At 44.3% G+C, this 15,591-nt stretch overlaps 1 protein-coding gene across 6 annotated transcripts in view; it reads right to left on the bottom strand.

Moving 5' to 3' along the window:
* The window catches only part of LOC115183055 (bromodomain-containing protein 4), a 55,359-nt gene that overhangs the window by 23,607 nt on the left and 16,161 nt on the right, over window positions 1–15,591 (bottom strand). For 3 of the 6 annotated variants that reach the window (XM_029744409.1, XM_029744411.1, XM_029744410.1), the window contains 5 exons: window positions 5,798–6,233; window positions 3,625–3,762; window positions 2,020–2,155; window positions 446–834; window positions 1–161 (listed from right to left, as the gene is read on the bottom strand). The exon at window positions 1–161 is cut by the window's left edge and continues 238 nt beyond it. In XM_029744409.1, the coding sequence (XP_029600269.1) occupies window positions 1–161; window positions 446–834; window positions 2,020–2,155; window positions 3,625–3,762; window positions 5,798–6,067 (1,094 nt within the window). In that variant the 5' untranslated portion in view covers window positions 6,068–6,233. Of the gene's footprint in view, window positions 162–445; window positions 835–2,019; window positions 2,156–3,624; window positions 3,763–5,797; window positions 6,234–15,591 lie in introns of those variants that run through there. The other 3 variants (XM_029744414.1, XM_029744413.1, XM_029744412.1) reach the window with 1 other exon arrangement.

Here is a 15,591-nt window from a genome sequence, read left to right as displayed (position 1 = left end):
TGCTGGGAGTCTGGAGCCTCCTTGATTAGCTTGGTGGGCCTGGGGCTTTCACGCCGCGGTAGCGTCTTCCCCGACTTGGACTCGGCTGGAGAAGACTCGCTCAGCTGGTCGTTGGCCGTGGGGGTGGTCGTGTCTGCTTTCCTCTTCTGGCTCTTTCTCTGCTAGAAGGGGGGAAGGGAAAGAGGGGGATAGAGAAATTAGGGGCACGGGGAGAGGGACAGAAAGGGGAAGAAGAAGAGGCAGAGTATGAGAGGAGAATGTGATCGTTTTTGAAGGGTCGTTCATTATGCATCAAATGGAAGAAAACAGAAAAACAGGGAGCGACCACCTCGAAACTCTCATTCATTCCCATTTTCCATTTTGCGCTATAATGAACACATCCCAGTTCTGCAAGCAATATACCCCGCACCCTCCCTGTGAATGCCAAACCCTCCATCTTACTCACTTTGGCCATGGGCACAGGGTTCTGCAGTATGGGGGCAGTGCTCTGGATGGAGGTGGGGGGCAGGGTGGTCTGGGTGGGGGGAGGAGGCACGGAGGTCATAATAGGGAGCTTAGGAGGGGCCTGGAGAGGCAGGTCCGACAGGCCCAGTGAGTAGGGGGCCCCCAGCTGTGGCGCATGGGCATGGGTGTGGACAGGTAGCGTTGGGGGCACGCGGGAGGGCAGGGCCTGCATGAGGGGCTGAGGAGGTAGAGATGGGGGCCCCTGGTCCTGGGTCTGTTGCTGCACTGGTGGTCCTCTGGTCTGGGGGCCTGGGGAGTGGCTGGAGAAGCCCCGCGTCTGGGGGGTGGTGGACGGAGAATCCATAGTCGGGCCTGGCTTCAAGTTCAGACCTGGGAGGGTGTGAGACACACAGGGAGACAGAACAATGCATTAATGAAATTGAAGAAGTATAACTACAAGAAATCTAAGATGTCAATGAAATGATATCCAGCTCAGGGCTCCAGCTATGCATTTGGTTTTTTAACTTGATAGATAAGTGGCTAGATGTCAAGCTCAAGCTTTTTGGTTACAGTAGACATTCAATCCCCTCCTGGAGAGAGATCTAGGGCCCTATAAAATCCGCAATACGCAAAATGTGGACGAAAATCACAGAATCCAGACATTAAAACAGAATTCAACAAAATTCTAAATGTATTGAAAAACGTAGCAATTAGTCCAAGTTTACCATAAGACATGAACAGAATGCATCATTGATTCGCAGTTGAGTTATTTACTGCGCTGGCACATATGGCGCGCCGTTCATTCTTTTTCTTCTGTAATGAATACGCTATTGTCCGGTTGGAATATTATCGACGTTTTATGTTAAAAAGACCCTAAGGATTGACTGTAAACATCGTTTGACATTTTTCTACAAATGGTAATGGAACTATTTGACTTTTTGTCTCTTATTTTACACTCACGCGTTATGCCTTTGGATAGTGATCTGTACGCACGAACAAAACGGAGGTATTTGGACATAAATATGGAGTATTTAGAACAAAAAGAACATTTCTTGTGGAAGTAGGAGTCCTGGTAGTGCATTCCGACCAAGATCAGCAAAGGTAAGGGAATATTTATAATACTAATTCTGAGTTTAGTTGACTCCAGAACTTTGCTGGTATCTGTATAGCTTTGCTTTGCTCTGTACTCAGAATAGCTCTGTACTCAGAATATTGACAAATGTGCTTTCGCCGAAAAGCTATTTTAAAATCTGACACAGCGGTTAAGGGATTAATTGACAAACATACATTATGATGATACACAGTGATACTTCTTCCTTTTATTTAGTATGAAAAGTGGAGGTTACTCACTCGAAACAACATGAACCCCCCCAAAAAAGTCACAAGATATGACAAAAGACAACCTGAAACCTACTGTGCTGGCGCAGGTATTTCCCTTTCAAGAAAAGTTCCAGCAACTATGGTGGACGCGTAACCTGGCCAGCACAGCACAGTTCAGTAGGGTATTGGAAACCCCAGGCCAGGAGTGTGTATGTGTTTCAGTGTGTGCCTGTGTGTTTGTGTGCTGTACCCTACCTCCTTCCCGTCGGCCCCGGCCTCGTCCCTTGCCGGTCATGACAGCAATCTCCGTCTCGTCCTGGGGCATCTCAGTAATCTTCTGGAGAAACATCTTCTCCAGCTGCTCAGCCATTAACACTATGTCATCTCCAGGCTTCAGTCATGGGGAGACAGACACTCCATGTTAATACAGTACCAGAAACCAAAGCCAAGACATACCTAGGACCTAGACGTACACAGTAGAGGTCGACCGATTAATCGGAATGGCCGATTAATTAGGGACGATTTCAAGTTTTCATAGCAATCGGTAATCGGTATTTTTGGCCACCGATTTATCTTTTTATAAATATTTTTTAGCCAGGCAAGTCAGTTAAGAACACATTCTTATTTTCAATGATGGCCTAGGAACGGTGGGTTAACTGCCTTGTTCAGGGGCAGAACGACAGATTTTTACCTTGTCAGCTTGGAGATTCAATCTTGCAACCTTACGGTTAACTAGTCCAACGCTCTAACCACCTGCTTTACATTGCACTCCACGAGGAGCCTGCCTGCCTGTTACGCGAATGCAGTAAGAAGCCAAGGTAAGTTGCTAGCTAGCATTAAACTTCTCTTATAAAAAACAAAAATCAATCAATCAATCAATCATAATCACTAGTTAACCTGTTGGGGCTAGGGGGCAGTATTTGCACGGCCGGATAAAAAAACGGACCCGATTTAAACTCCCAAGATGAGGCTGGTGTAACCGATGTGAAATGGCTAGCCAGTTAGCCGGGTGCGCGCTAATAGCGTTTCAAACGTCACTCGCTCTGAGACTTGGAGTAGTTGTTTCCCTTGCTCTACATGTGTAACGCTGCTTCGAGGGTGGCTGTTGTCGATGTGTTCCTGGTTTGAGCCCAGGTAGGAGCGAGGAGAGGGACGGAAGCTATACTGTTACACTGGCAATACTAAAGTGCCTATAAGAACATCCAATAGTCAAAGGTATATGAAATACAAATCGTATAGAGAGAAATAGTCCTATAATAACTACAACCTAAAACTTCTTACCTGGGAATATTGAAGACTCATGTTAAAAGGAACCACCAGCTTTCATATGTTCTCATGTTCTGAGCAAGGAACTTAAACGTTAGCTTTTTTACATGGCACATATTGCACTTTTACTTTCTTCTCCAACACTTTGTTTTTGCATTATTTAAACCAAATTGAACATGTTTCATTATTTATTTGAGACTAAATTGATTTCATTGATGTATTATTTTAAGTTAAAATAAGTGTTCATTCAGTATTGTTGTAATTGTCATTATTACAAATAAATAAAATAAATAAATAAATAAAAATCGGCATCGGCCTTTTTTGGTCCTCCAATAACTGGTATCGGCGTTGAAAAATCATAAATCGGTCGACCTCTAGTACACAGATCTAGCACTACCTAGGAAAAAGCATCCATTCTAAAACAGTGTCCATTCTAAAAGTTAGCCAAACTCTAAATATATGTCTCTGATACTAACTATATGGGGTGTGGTGGTCATAAAATGAACCACCTCATTGAAATTGTCAGCACTTTCTATAGATTATATTTCTATGGTGGTGGTTGACAACAGCTACAGTGCATTACTGCATCGTTACCTTGTTGTAAATGTAGCAGTTGGTAAACATGGTATTGAAATCTTGAATACATTCTTGGGCGTTCCAGTAGTAGCTGTTCTCAAGTCGCTTCTTGATTGTTCCCATATCCATAGGAACTTTAATAATCTTGTAGTAGTCCTGAAATTTTTTTATTTTTGAAAGTAGAATTCAATTAAAAACAAGACAGTCACAGTCAGACAGAGGAATCTGCCAAGTGTGCATGTTGGGTGCTTGGGTGGTACAGCCACACAGAAACACTAGTAGAATCAATAATCAAAAAAATAATGTAAAAAAAAATGTAAAAAAAAAAAGCTCTTTGGGGTGCAGAGTTGTAAGGGCGTGACCTAGAAAAGGGAAAACTAGCACTCACTGGAAATACTGCAAAGAAAAAGGTACCAGTGCACAAAGTCTGGAACCCTTAACAGCTTCTACCCCCAAGCCATAAGACAACTACACAAGACCACTAAATAGCTAATCAAATGGCTACCCAGACTACCTGCATGTACCCTTTTTTGCACCAACTGTCATGCACTGACTATGGACATACACTGGACTCTACCCACAGACATAACACCCAAACAGCATGCGCACACATGCATACTGACGCCACACACACACACACACACTTCTGCTACTGCCTATTATCTATCCCGTTGCACAGTCACTTCAATCCTACCTACACTCTGGCCTGTTTATTAGGTATACCACCCCATTCATGAAAAAGGTTCGCTCGTGGCCGTGGCTTGCTATATAAATCAGGCAGACAGGCATCCAGTTACTGTTTGATTGAATGTTAGAATGGTCAAAACGAGTGACCTAAGCAACTTGGAGCGTGGCATGATCATCGGTGCCAGGCGCGCCGGTTCGAGAAACCTCAGAAACGGCCGGCCTCCTGGGCTTTTCCGTGTCTAGGGTTCACAGAGAATACTGTGGAAAAATTTTAAAAAATCGAGTCAGCGGCAGTCCTGTGTGCGAAAACAGCTCGTTGACGAGAGGTCAATGGAAAATGGCAAGAATCGTGCAAGCTAACAGGCGGGACACAAACAGGTAATTAACAGCGCAGCACAACAGTTGTGGGCAGAATAGCATCTCGGAACGCACAACTCATCGGATGGGCTGTTGCAGCAGACGACCACACAGTGTTCCACTCCTATCAGCTAAAAACAGGAAGTAACGCTCCAATGGGCACGCAATCACCAACACTGGACAACCGAAGTGAAAAAACATTGCCTGGTCTGACGAATCCCGGTTCCTGTTGCGTCATGCTGATGGCAGAGTCAGAATTTAGTGTAAGCAGCATGAATCCATGGCCCCATCCTGCATGATGTCAACAGTACAGGCTGGTGGCGGTGGCGCAACATTTTGCTGGCACACGTTAGGCCCGTTGATACCAATTGAGCAACGATTCCATACCCTGAATAATTCAGGCGGTTCTGGAGGTAAACGGGGGTCCAAACTGGTACTAGATGGTGTCCCTAATAAACTGGTCACTGAATGTATATGTACATCGCAACCTTAATTACCTTGTACATCGACTTGGTACTGGTACTCCCTGTATATAGCCATGTTACTTGGACTCATTGTTTCTCGTTATCCATTGTGTATTTAGTCCTCGTGTCACTACCCCCCCAAAAAAACTTAATTTGTTCTTTATCTTAACTCTGTTAGAAAAGGTCCCGTAACATTAAAATAGTTGAAAAAGGACCGTTAAGTAAGCATTTCACTGTTGGTCTACAACTGATTTGATAAATAGAAATGCCACCCCAAAACATTTGTGCTGACGTCAAAATGAGGGACGTTGTACAACACAAATTCATCAACGTCACTAACCAATCAGAGTATCAAAGCCAATAACGGCTCTGGCCCAACCCTTCTGTATCTGGGAACAATCAGAACTTTCATTTTATAAAATGCCAGGGAGAAAAGCAAACCCAGACTCATGGTGGAGAAGAAACACTAGTGAGTGTGGCGTTTGGTCAGAGCGATGTGGATGGGTAGTCAAGATAGAGGTCTAAAGCAGGCTACACTCCAACCCAAACCTGCTCTGAAGACTATTTAGTGAATTCAACATTTAAATTAAATAAACTTTCAAAGACTATTTTCAGGTCGTACGTTTCTCCTTTTCTAGTCCATATAGCGAGACACCACAGCCAGCCAGCAACACAACACTCACCGGCAGGTTGAGTTTGACAGCGTCGACGGGTGCCTGGAAGGGCCAGGAGAAGTGGTGCTTCCACAGGGTCTTCAGCACCACCTTCAGCAGGTACTGCAGCTGGTTGGTCTGCCGCTTGGGCTGCGACGGGTTGATGTACTCCGGGGGCGGCGGGTTAAACTCTGGCACGGTTGGTACATAGGTGGATGGCTGGGGCTGCCCCCCCTGGCTGCTACTACAGCTGCCCGACGAAGACATCTGCACTGTGGTTGCGTCCAGGCCGTCCCCCATTCTTGCAGAGGTGACAGGGGTCACGGGCACAGGGGCCGGAGCAGGGGTAAGGGTTGGTGTAGGGGCGGCGGTGGCCGCGGGACACCAGTTGTTTAGTCTCGACGGCGGCGTGGACGACTCCACTGAGAGAGCACCGATGATTCCATTGCACTCCTCACTAGGCTCTCTAGGAGAAGAGGGTGAGACAGACAGAAACAGTCATTAGCATCTCTGTCAGACATATAGGGTTGCAAAACTCCCTCTAATTTACCAGTTACCAGAATCTTCAGTAATTTTGGAGGCAACTTTGTAAGTAACAGGTGGCAACTTTGGTAATTTATACTTTAATCATTTTTTCATATATTGTATACATTTTTCTATCTGTGCCCATATTGTCCATGAGCTTCTAGTGGAAGCTGTCAGGTTCAAGGGTAAATAGCTCTTTTTTTCCACAACTGCCATCAGTTTGGCCCTAAAACATGTACAACAAAAGACAGACATAGTAAAATAAATAAAAGGTGTGTAAAAAAAAAAAGAATGCTGAAACCCTCAATGGTATTCAATAAGTTGATGGTTTATATATTTAGGATAATGTTATACAGCTTTAAAAAAAGATGATTTTTGTAAAAAAGAAAAAGACAAAGCCACCGAGGGCCAGAGAATTACACAGCTGTGATTACCTGAAGTACCCAAAAAGGCCACTAGATGTCATCTGATAAAATTGCATATATTCCTTGAAAGTTAACAAATTTAATGGTAGTTTACTGATAAACTTTGAATGTTTCCAGTAATATACCCTCTCCTTTGCAACTCTGTGGGTAGGTGACTCTGTGGGTGGGTATGCTACAGCTGCTAAACTCCTAAAGGCATGGGATGTATCGATTCACCAATAAGCATCGGTCCCAGATTGAAAATGTTGTAGATACAAATGGCCGGTTCACGTTGTATTACATTTTCTACCTTCTCAAAATCGAATCTATTGTAACAACTGATGAGTCCTCTCCTTCAGTTTCGAACTGCATGTAAGTGCGTTGACAGCCATTGATCCAACAGTAATTTTGCATGCCGATTAACCCCATGCAATATCAGTAGCCTAGTCAAACCGGGTGCTGTGCCCAGCTGCCTAACGCGAGGCAGGCTTGCGTGATAGGCTTTATTAGTTGAGTGACAACATATGTAATTTTCTAGGTAGGCTACTGTTATCTATACTCTGTTGAAAATTCTTTCACCCTAATAAAAAAGTAAACTACCGGAGAAATCTCATCAGGCTAATAACCTGCTGTAGGGGGCTTACAATATATTTCATTTGCAATTACTTTAACTCAATAACTCAAAACCGGTGCCCCCACACATTGACTCTGTACCGGTACGCCCTGTATATAACCTCGCTTTGTTATTTTACTGCTGCTCTTCAATTATTTATTATTTCTTTAAGGTATTTTTCTTAACTGCATTGTTGGTTAAGGGCTTGTAAGTAAGCATTTCACTGTAAGGTCTACTACACCTGTTGTATTCGGCGCATGTGACAAATAACATTTGATTTTGATCGTTCAGGTTCACTATCAGCAATAGTTTAGGTAGTTTTGCTTTAAACAGTCAATCTATATGGCCATTATTAGAAAGAGAGTAAAGTTGATAATTTCATAACGAGGACAGCAATCACTTTTGCGAGGAGCACTGCATGGCCGAAGTGAGAGAACATCACTCCTTAAACTTCCAAACATTCAAAACCATTAGATTATGAGATAGTGAAATCTAAAGTTGTCCTAGTGCATTCGGTAAGTATTTCGACCCCTTCTCTTTTTCCACATTTTGTTACGTTACAGCCTTATACTAAAATGGATTAAATAAATAAAAAAATCCTCTAGCTACACACAATCCCCAAAAACGACAAAGCAAAAACTGTTCTAAATGTATATGTGTGTGTGTGTGTGTGTATGTATATATATATATATGAGCTCAGGTGCATCCTGGTTGCATTGATCATCCTTGAGATGTTTCTACAACTGTAGTACATTCAATTGATTGGACATGATTTGGAAAGGTCTCTATATAAGGTCCCACAACTGACAGTGCATGTCAGAGGAAAAACCAAGCCATGAGGTCGAAGGAATTGTCCGTAGACCTCCGAGACAGGATTGTGTCGAGGCACAGATCTGGGTAAGGGTACCAAAACATTTCTGCAGCATTGAAGGTCCCCAAGAACACAGTGGCCTCCATCACTCTTAAATGAAAGAAGTTTGGAACCAGCCAGACTCTTCCTAGAGCTGGCTGCCGTGCCAAACTGAGCTATCGGGGTAGAAGGTCCTTGGTCAGGCAGGTGACCAAGAACCCAATGGTCACTGACAGAGCTCCAGAGTTCCTCTGGGGAGATGGTTGTCCTTCTGGAACGTTCTCCCATCTCTGCAGCACTCCACAAATCAGGCATTATGGTAAAGTGGCCAGATGGAAGCCACTCTTCAGTAAAAGGCACATGACAGCCTGCTTGGAGTTTGCCAAAAGGCACCTAAAGGACTCAGACCACGAGAAACAAGATTGAACTCTCTGGCCTGAATGCCAAGCGTTACGTCTGGAGGAAACCTGGCACCATCCCTATGGTGAAGGATGGTGGTGGCAGCATCATGCTGCGGGCATGTTTTTCAGCGGCAGGGAGACTAGTCAGGCTTGAGGGAAAGCTGAATGGAGCAAAGTAGAGAGAGATCCTTGATGAAAACCTGCTCCAGAGGGCTCAGGACCTCAGACTGGGGAAGGGTCACCTTCCAACAGGACAAAGACCTTAAGCACAGCAAAGACATCGCAGGAGACACTTTGGGACAAGTCTCTGAATGTCCTTAAGTGGCCCAGCCAGAGCCCGGAATTGAACCAAATCAAACATCTCTGGAGAGAACTGAAAAAAGCTGTGCAGCAACACTCCCCATCCAACCTGACAGAGCTTGAGAGGATCTGCAGAGAAGAATGGGAGAAACTCCCCAAATACAGGTGTGCCAAGCTTGTAGCGTCATACCAAAGAAGACTCAAGGCTGTAATCGTTGCCAAAGGTGCTTCAACAAAGTACTGAGTACTCATGTAACTGTGATATTTCATTACACATTTTTTTGGGCAAACATTTCTAAAAACTTTTTTTTTTGCTTTGTCATTATGGGGTATTGTGTGTAGATTGATGAGGGGGAAAAATGCAATCCATTTTAGAATAAGGCTGTAACGTAACAAAATGTTTAATAAGTCAAGGGGTCGGAATACTGTTAATTAGTGACGGGTTAATTAGTGGGTGATTTCAGAACCAGTGGAGTGGCAAAAAACTTAGGTTACATTGCCCCCCCTAATCTGATAGTGGTAGATATCTAGTCTCCCTTATGGCTCAGCTCAGGTGCTTACATAGTGCATACACCACAGACATTCACACACAAATGTCAGCTCAGAGGCCCAGCTCATGAGCTCCATCAGCAGCAGATTTGACTTTAGAATGGAAAATGTATGCAACAAATGTTAGTTAAATTCTATACAGGCCATCAGTCCTATATGCACAGTTTGCAGGTAGAGTACTGTAGTTTCCTAAATGTTTTGGGATTTCCCCATTCTACTCAACGTGTGACATTTGAACCACAACAAGACAACACAGATATAACAAAAACCTGGTTTTCCATGGGAACACAACAGTTAGAGCAAATTAAAGTAAGACAACTGAGATCGTAGCCTATTATTCAAAAAGTAAGCTATATCATCTAAAATATCCAGGAAATGCATAATTTATATTTTGATGGTAACCTGTCAAACTAGGATCCAGAATTATCAGATGTATTTTTGCCCCTTCAGAGAACTTGCAGAATCTTTGTGCATATTGACCTTGGCTATATTATTCACAACCTGAGCAAGTGCGAACTCAAAAAAACACTTAGCTAGATTGCTAACTCTAACTATGATAGTGTTGCTGTATAGCCATGTACGCTAATTGATTAATCTATCAGTAAATGTAGGCTACTGTCCTCCAAAAACTTTCCAGCGCTAGGCCTAGGCTACTTGATAGGCTTATTCACTGCGAATGGTGTGCTCTGCGGGCACATCAAAACCATAGGCTACCACACCCTACTCTGGTTGTAAAATGGTGCCATGAACGCAATATTATGGGGAGAAATAAATTATAAACTCACAGAAAGCTATGACACCTCACTAAGTAGTTGCTTTGAAAACTGTATTTTTCTCCGCAATTGCATTTTGAGCAACAGTCATATGGTTGTGCTTCTCATGATGCATCTCCTCTGTGCGCAGCGGGGGAAGGGGGTGTGAGTGGCTCACTAATACAGCAGCCGACAGCAAAACAAGAACAGGCAGACACTTTCATGGCAGGAATCAACATAATGCACAGGCCATTACTGTTGACCAAATAATGGTTTTAGAACAATCTACAGGAACGTTGGGAAACTAAAATCACAAAATTACAAACGTATGCTAAATGCGTCGGTAAGAGGAAAGCAATGTGTGTCTGTAATTTTCGGTTTATCATCCCAGCGCTACCATCATGCCCCAAAACCTAACCACAAAAAAACCCTGTGTCATTGTCATCATGATCCCACATTCAATTACCGCACCTAAACTAGATGTGTTCTGTGAGCAGGTGCGTTGCAGAAAGATCAACCATCCCTGTTCTGAGCGCTGACCTTACAGGTTTCAGGGTTCTCCCCAAAGAATGCAAGAGAGGCGTTGCTCCACTTTGTGTAATATATATGGATTACTTTTGCTCTGGATTGGAGGAAATGGCAGTTACGGGTGTACAAAAACCCAAAAGGGGGGCACAGCCCTTCGGGCCCCCCCCACCCTTCATAAAATAAAAATAAAATAAATAAATAAAAAGGCTTTGTCTCTATCTGTGAGTTTGTGTGTGTCAGGGTTGGGGTTAATTCCATTTAAATTCCTGTCAATTCAAGGACTATACTGAAACTCTAGTTCCAATTCTGGTTTACTTTCTGAATGGACTAGAACTGAAATTGACCCCAACCCTGTGCGAGAGAGATCAGAGGTGGGGTTGTGGTTAGCCATCACTGGGGTTTTGGCAGGGCCTGTGTGTGTTGCTGTAATGGTTTATGCGGGTCCCTGGTAAGACACAGACTATCCCATTCCTTGGAAGTCTCTGGTCTTTGGAGTGTTTCAGGATGTGGGAGGTTGTGTGTGTGTGTGTGGTGGCATCATCTGGCTGCTAGTGGAACCCAGTGTTCCCATGCCTCCTCTTGCCTCTCCCCTTCTTTTCCTTTCCCCTCCCAGGCTACTACGTCACAAGGCCAGTGTGTTGGAGACAGAGTACAAAGACACAGCAAAGTGTAGCAATGTGCCCAACAATAAAGTATTGATCATGAGGGGTTTTAGTTTAGAACTCTTTCCAGTCACACACACCAGTGTATGGATCTCACTCGAACTAACCACATTCCTGATGAGTCACCTTTCTGAGAAGTTAGCAGTTAACCAAGCACATGATCACTGCCTAGGCCTCCCTGGAGGAAACACACCCACACACTGACTGACCTCTGTATGGGATGACAACAGGAGAGAGGAATTTTAACTTGTCTGCTACTTGCCTTCCCATTCGGGTCAAAGCACCACCCAAAACAGTTAATTGAACGTTTCTTATAACAGAGTACAAACTTCCTGAATATAATGCTAGACATGTTACAGCACAGAGCTGCTGCTGATGACCAAATAGCGGCCTGCATTCAGAGACAAAGATCCACATAACGCCCTAGTGGAAAGCAGATTGGGAACAGTGGTGGCTTTGGTACCATGCAACTTTAAAGGAGGGAGAAGCTGGGGCTCCTCTGGCAATACATTTGGGTGGTACAGACAGTGTGTGTTGTACAGTGTGTGTGCTCGACTGAGGCAGCAGTACAAAAGAGGTCGACAGGGACAGACAATAGGAGCAAGCAGCAGTAGCAGCAGACATAAGGAAGGAACTGACAGGCCCTCCGCAAAGAACAGGGTCTTGCTCATTGGGGCACACAACAGAAAACATTTTAAAATGTGTTTGTGTAATGAAAATTAGCATTTTCTCATTGGACATAATGGACAAATCCAGGACAGTTCCCTCCCTGTTTTAAACAGAAGAACACCACCCAGCTCCTAGACACAGGAGGACAGATATTGGGGAGGTGTCTGTGGCAGGTACAGACTGTAGCAATGTGTTCGTTAGGTAGCTTCTAGCTAGCCACAACACCAGGCTGATGCTCCAGCTGGGCCAGGATGCAGTGTTTTCTGGGACCAGGAATCTACCGACGTATACCAGCACACACACACACACACACACACACCACCACCACCAGATGGTTGACAACAGCCAGGCAACAATGATCAGGAAATCCAGGGACACACACACAGTACAAAGTACACAATTTCTCCCCACTGTGTGCTATTGCTCCACTATTGGGTCTAGTTCAGTGTGATTACTTAAACCCTCAACTAACTGCTGACTGAACCTATTTGACCAGATAAGACACAGAGCAAACACGATACACGATAAGCTCAGGCAAAGAGGCCACACAAGTCCTGTTGGTTTTCACCAGGTTTTACGGCGGTTTCCCATGTTTGAAGAGATGTTTATTTAGCTACCCCCCTCCTTTTTTAACACCTAGGAAGCATCCCAAATAGCACCCTATTCCTTATGTAGTGCACTACTTCTGACCAGTTCAAAAGAAGCGCACTATAGGGAATAGGGGGCCATTTGAGACGTGTTCCCTAATCAGGTCTACTTGGGTCCATTCTCACCTTCCTACTTCACATAAGTGACAGTAACACGTTTGGTTTCAATTGGCAAGAGGAACCTTTTCACACTGGTAGTCCAACAGACAATGGACATGTATATGTCAAAAAGACTAATCTCACCAGGAATAGAAGTGGCTAATTGAGAAGCTGAGAAAGCCGCTGACCAATGCTTGATGGCCAAAACACATCCATTGTGATTAAACTGTTTGGTCACTGGGGGGGGAGGGGGGGCTCAGTCTTGGTGCATTACACAACCACACTTCAAAAGAAAACAGCATAAATACATAAATCGCTCTAATTCTTTCCTGACGCGGCCCAAAGGGCAACAACACCAGGGCCCGTATTCACAAAAAGTCTCAGGAGTCGGAGCGCTGATCTAGGATCAGTTTTCGATTATATGGATGGGGGGGACCTCATCTGAGATCAGCACTGTCTCATACTCTGATGCACTTTGTAAATATGACTCAGCAGATGCAGATTCCAACAAGAGTTGAATATAAATGCTGCCGCTGGCTGACTTCCTGCCTACCGGTGTGTGTGTCTTACCACACACCCCAACTGCTCTGGGCTCTGGAACAGTTGACCTTTGACCTGGACAAACATCACCACAGACTGCCGAGGAATGTTGGGAGAGAGGGGAGGAGGTGGCTCTGGTTATCGAGGGGCCTAGTCGTAGCCAGGAAATCAGGATCTGTCAGTGACTTGTCACTTGAAAAGGGAAATCGTGTCCTAAATGACACCCTATTCCCTATATAGTGCACTACTTTTTGACTAGCGTCACAGGGAATATGGTGCCATTTGGGACACACACCTCATGTCAGGTTACAAAATAGATGTACTGTATCTACTAGGCTAATCTATTCCATCAAGAAAGTAAATAATCATTCACGTTTTCCTCCCGAGTGGCGCAGCAATCTAAGGCACTGCATCTCAGTGCTAGAGGCGTCACTACAGACAGACACCCTAGTTCAAATCCAGGCTGCATCACAACCGGCCGTGATTGGGAGTCCCATAGGGCGGCACACAATTGGACCAGCATTGTCCAGGTATGGCCGGTGTAGGTCGTCATTGTAAATAAGAATTTGTTCTTAATTGATTTGCCTAGTTAAATAAAGGTTAAATAAAACATTTAAAAACACCTGGGGAGGGGAGGTAGCTGCAGCCAGTAAGAAAGTAGACCAGAGGATCCCACTCTACACAACAGTGCAGTAAGAGACATGCAGCTACAAAGTAGGTCCCAAATGGCTAAAAAAGTGGACTACTTGTGACTAGGGAAGTGACCCCCAAAAAATGTGTTTAAACTGCAAAACACATTTTTACATAGCTTTTCCGTAAAAATTCCATATGTGAATTCACAACGCAGCGGTGCTGCTGCCAGCATTGGTTTGGGTCTCACAGTGCATCTGTTTCAGATGGTTAAGCATTGCACCTGTACTACTATTACTTTACCTCAATTCCACATCGCAAAGTTTGCATTTCCTTCTCATTTTAACTTCACAGTATTGCCAAACAGGACTTCACTGCTGTCACTTGCCTTCCTCTGCCATTTCCCCAACTTAAACAGTGATGACAGGTGGTGGAGAGTAGACTCCAAAAATAATTGATTCCACTACTCCTTGCACGTCAACTCCCAGTGTCCACCACCATTTCTGCCTGTTATCATTAAATTACCCTAGGAATCGACTCCTAAGATTCTTTACTTTTGGAACGGAGGAGACTGATTAGTTGCCGTACTTCAGAGAACACTCGCATCTTTCATAGCAGGCTAGCGAGGGACAGAGAGAGAGGGGAGGGGCACAGTATAGGCAGGTCAGCCACCAGGCAGACAGTCAGAAGACCCAGCTATCGGCAATCAAAAGTACTCTTCATTCTGGAATTTCATATTGGACACAAACTGTAGTGAACGATAGCCATGCGACAAAATCTGAATTGTATCATTCCGAAACATTGGAGAAATAAACTATTGATTTGATGATGCTGAGGGAAATACACAGCCTATAGACTAATGGGCCTAGCCTATTTCATTGTAACTCTTTCCGTCAGTCCAAGACATTGAATCTACAGTATGTTGTGCGTCAGACAGTGGAATGAACCGTCACATCTTCACCCAGTGGGGGTCCGCAATGAGCACAGCATGCTTTCGGTCAGCCTGGCCAGGATTTAGGCTACGTCTTCGTCCCAAATAATGCCCCATTCCCTACATCAGGGATCGTCAACTAAATTCAGCCGGGGGACTGAATTTTTTTATATATTTTTTTATTGAGCGGATGGTTGAGGGGCCAGAACATAATTACAAATAATTAGTATACTGCAAATTGACCACAAGAAGCCCAAACACACATAATATTTGACGAAAACAATTATTTCAAACCGTGTTAATTACTAAATTAAAATCAATTGGAGGTGATTTCCTGGTGTTTTTATTTCCAACAATGAAAATGCAACAAAAAATGTGGGAAACTTCGGGGGCCAAATAAAACCACTCGCAGGCCACCAGTTGGGGAATCCTGCATTACATATGGAACTACTGTGGACCAGGGATGCAGTGCCATTTGGGACGCAAACTAACTCTCACTTCAGCTGAGCACTGCTCTCACCTACGTGCATGCAGGCTCATGCACACATCTGGCATGCCATTCATGGAACACAAACCCACTTTTTTGGAGGGGGCCCAACTGAGTCAGAAGCATGCGTCATGTCTGACTGTTCAGAGTCCTCCTCTCTACTGGCTGTGTGTGCTGTGGGGCTTTGTAGAGGCAAGCAGGCTTCCTCTGAGTGACTCAACCCCACACACACACTAG

Source organism: Salmo trutta, unplaced genomic scaffold (genome assembly GCF_901001165.1).
Source record: "Salmo trutta unplaced genomic scaffold, fSalTru1.1, whole genome shotgun sequence".
Classification (NCBI taxonomy): domain Eukaryota; kingdom Metazoa; phylum Chordata; class Actinopteri; order Salmoniformes; family Salmonidae; genus Salmo; species Salmo trutta.
The sequence above is the reverse complement of the archived record's forward strand: the minus strand, read 5'-3'. Positions and strand labels throughout refer to the sequence as shown.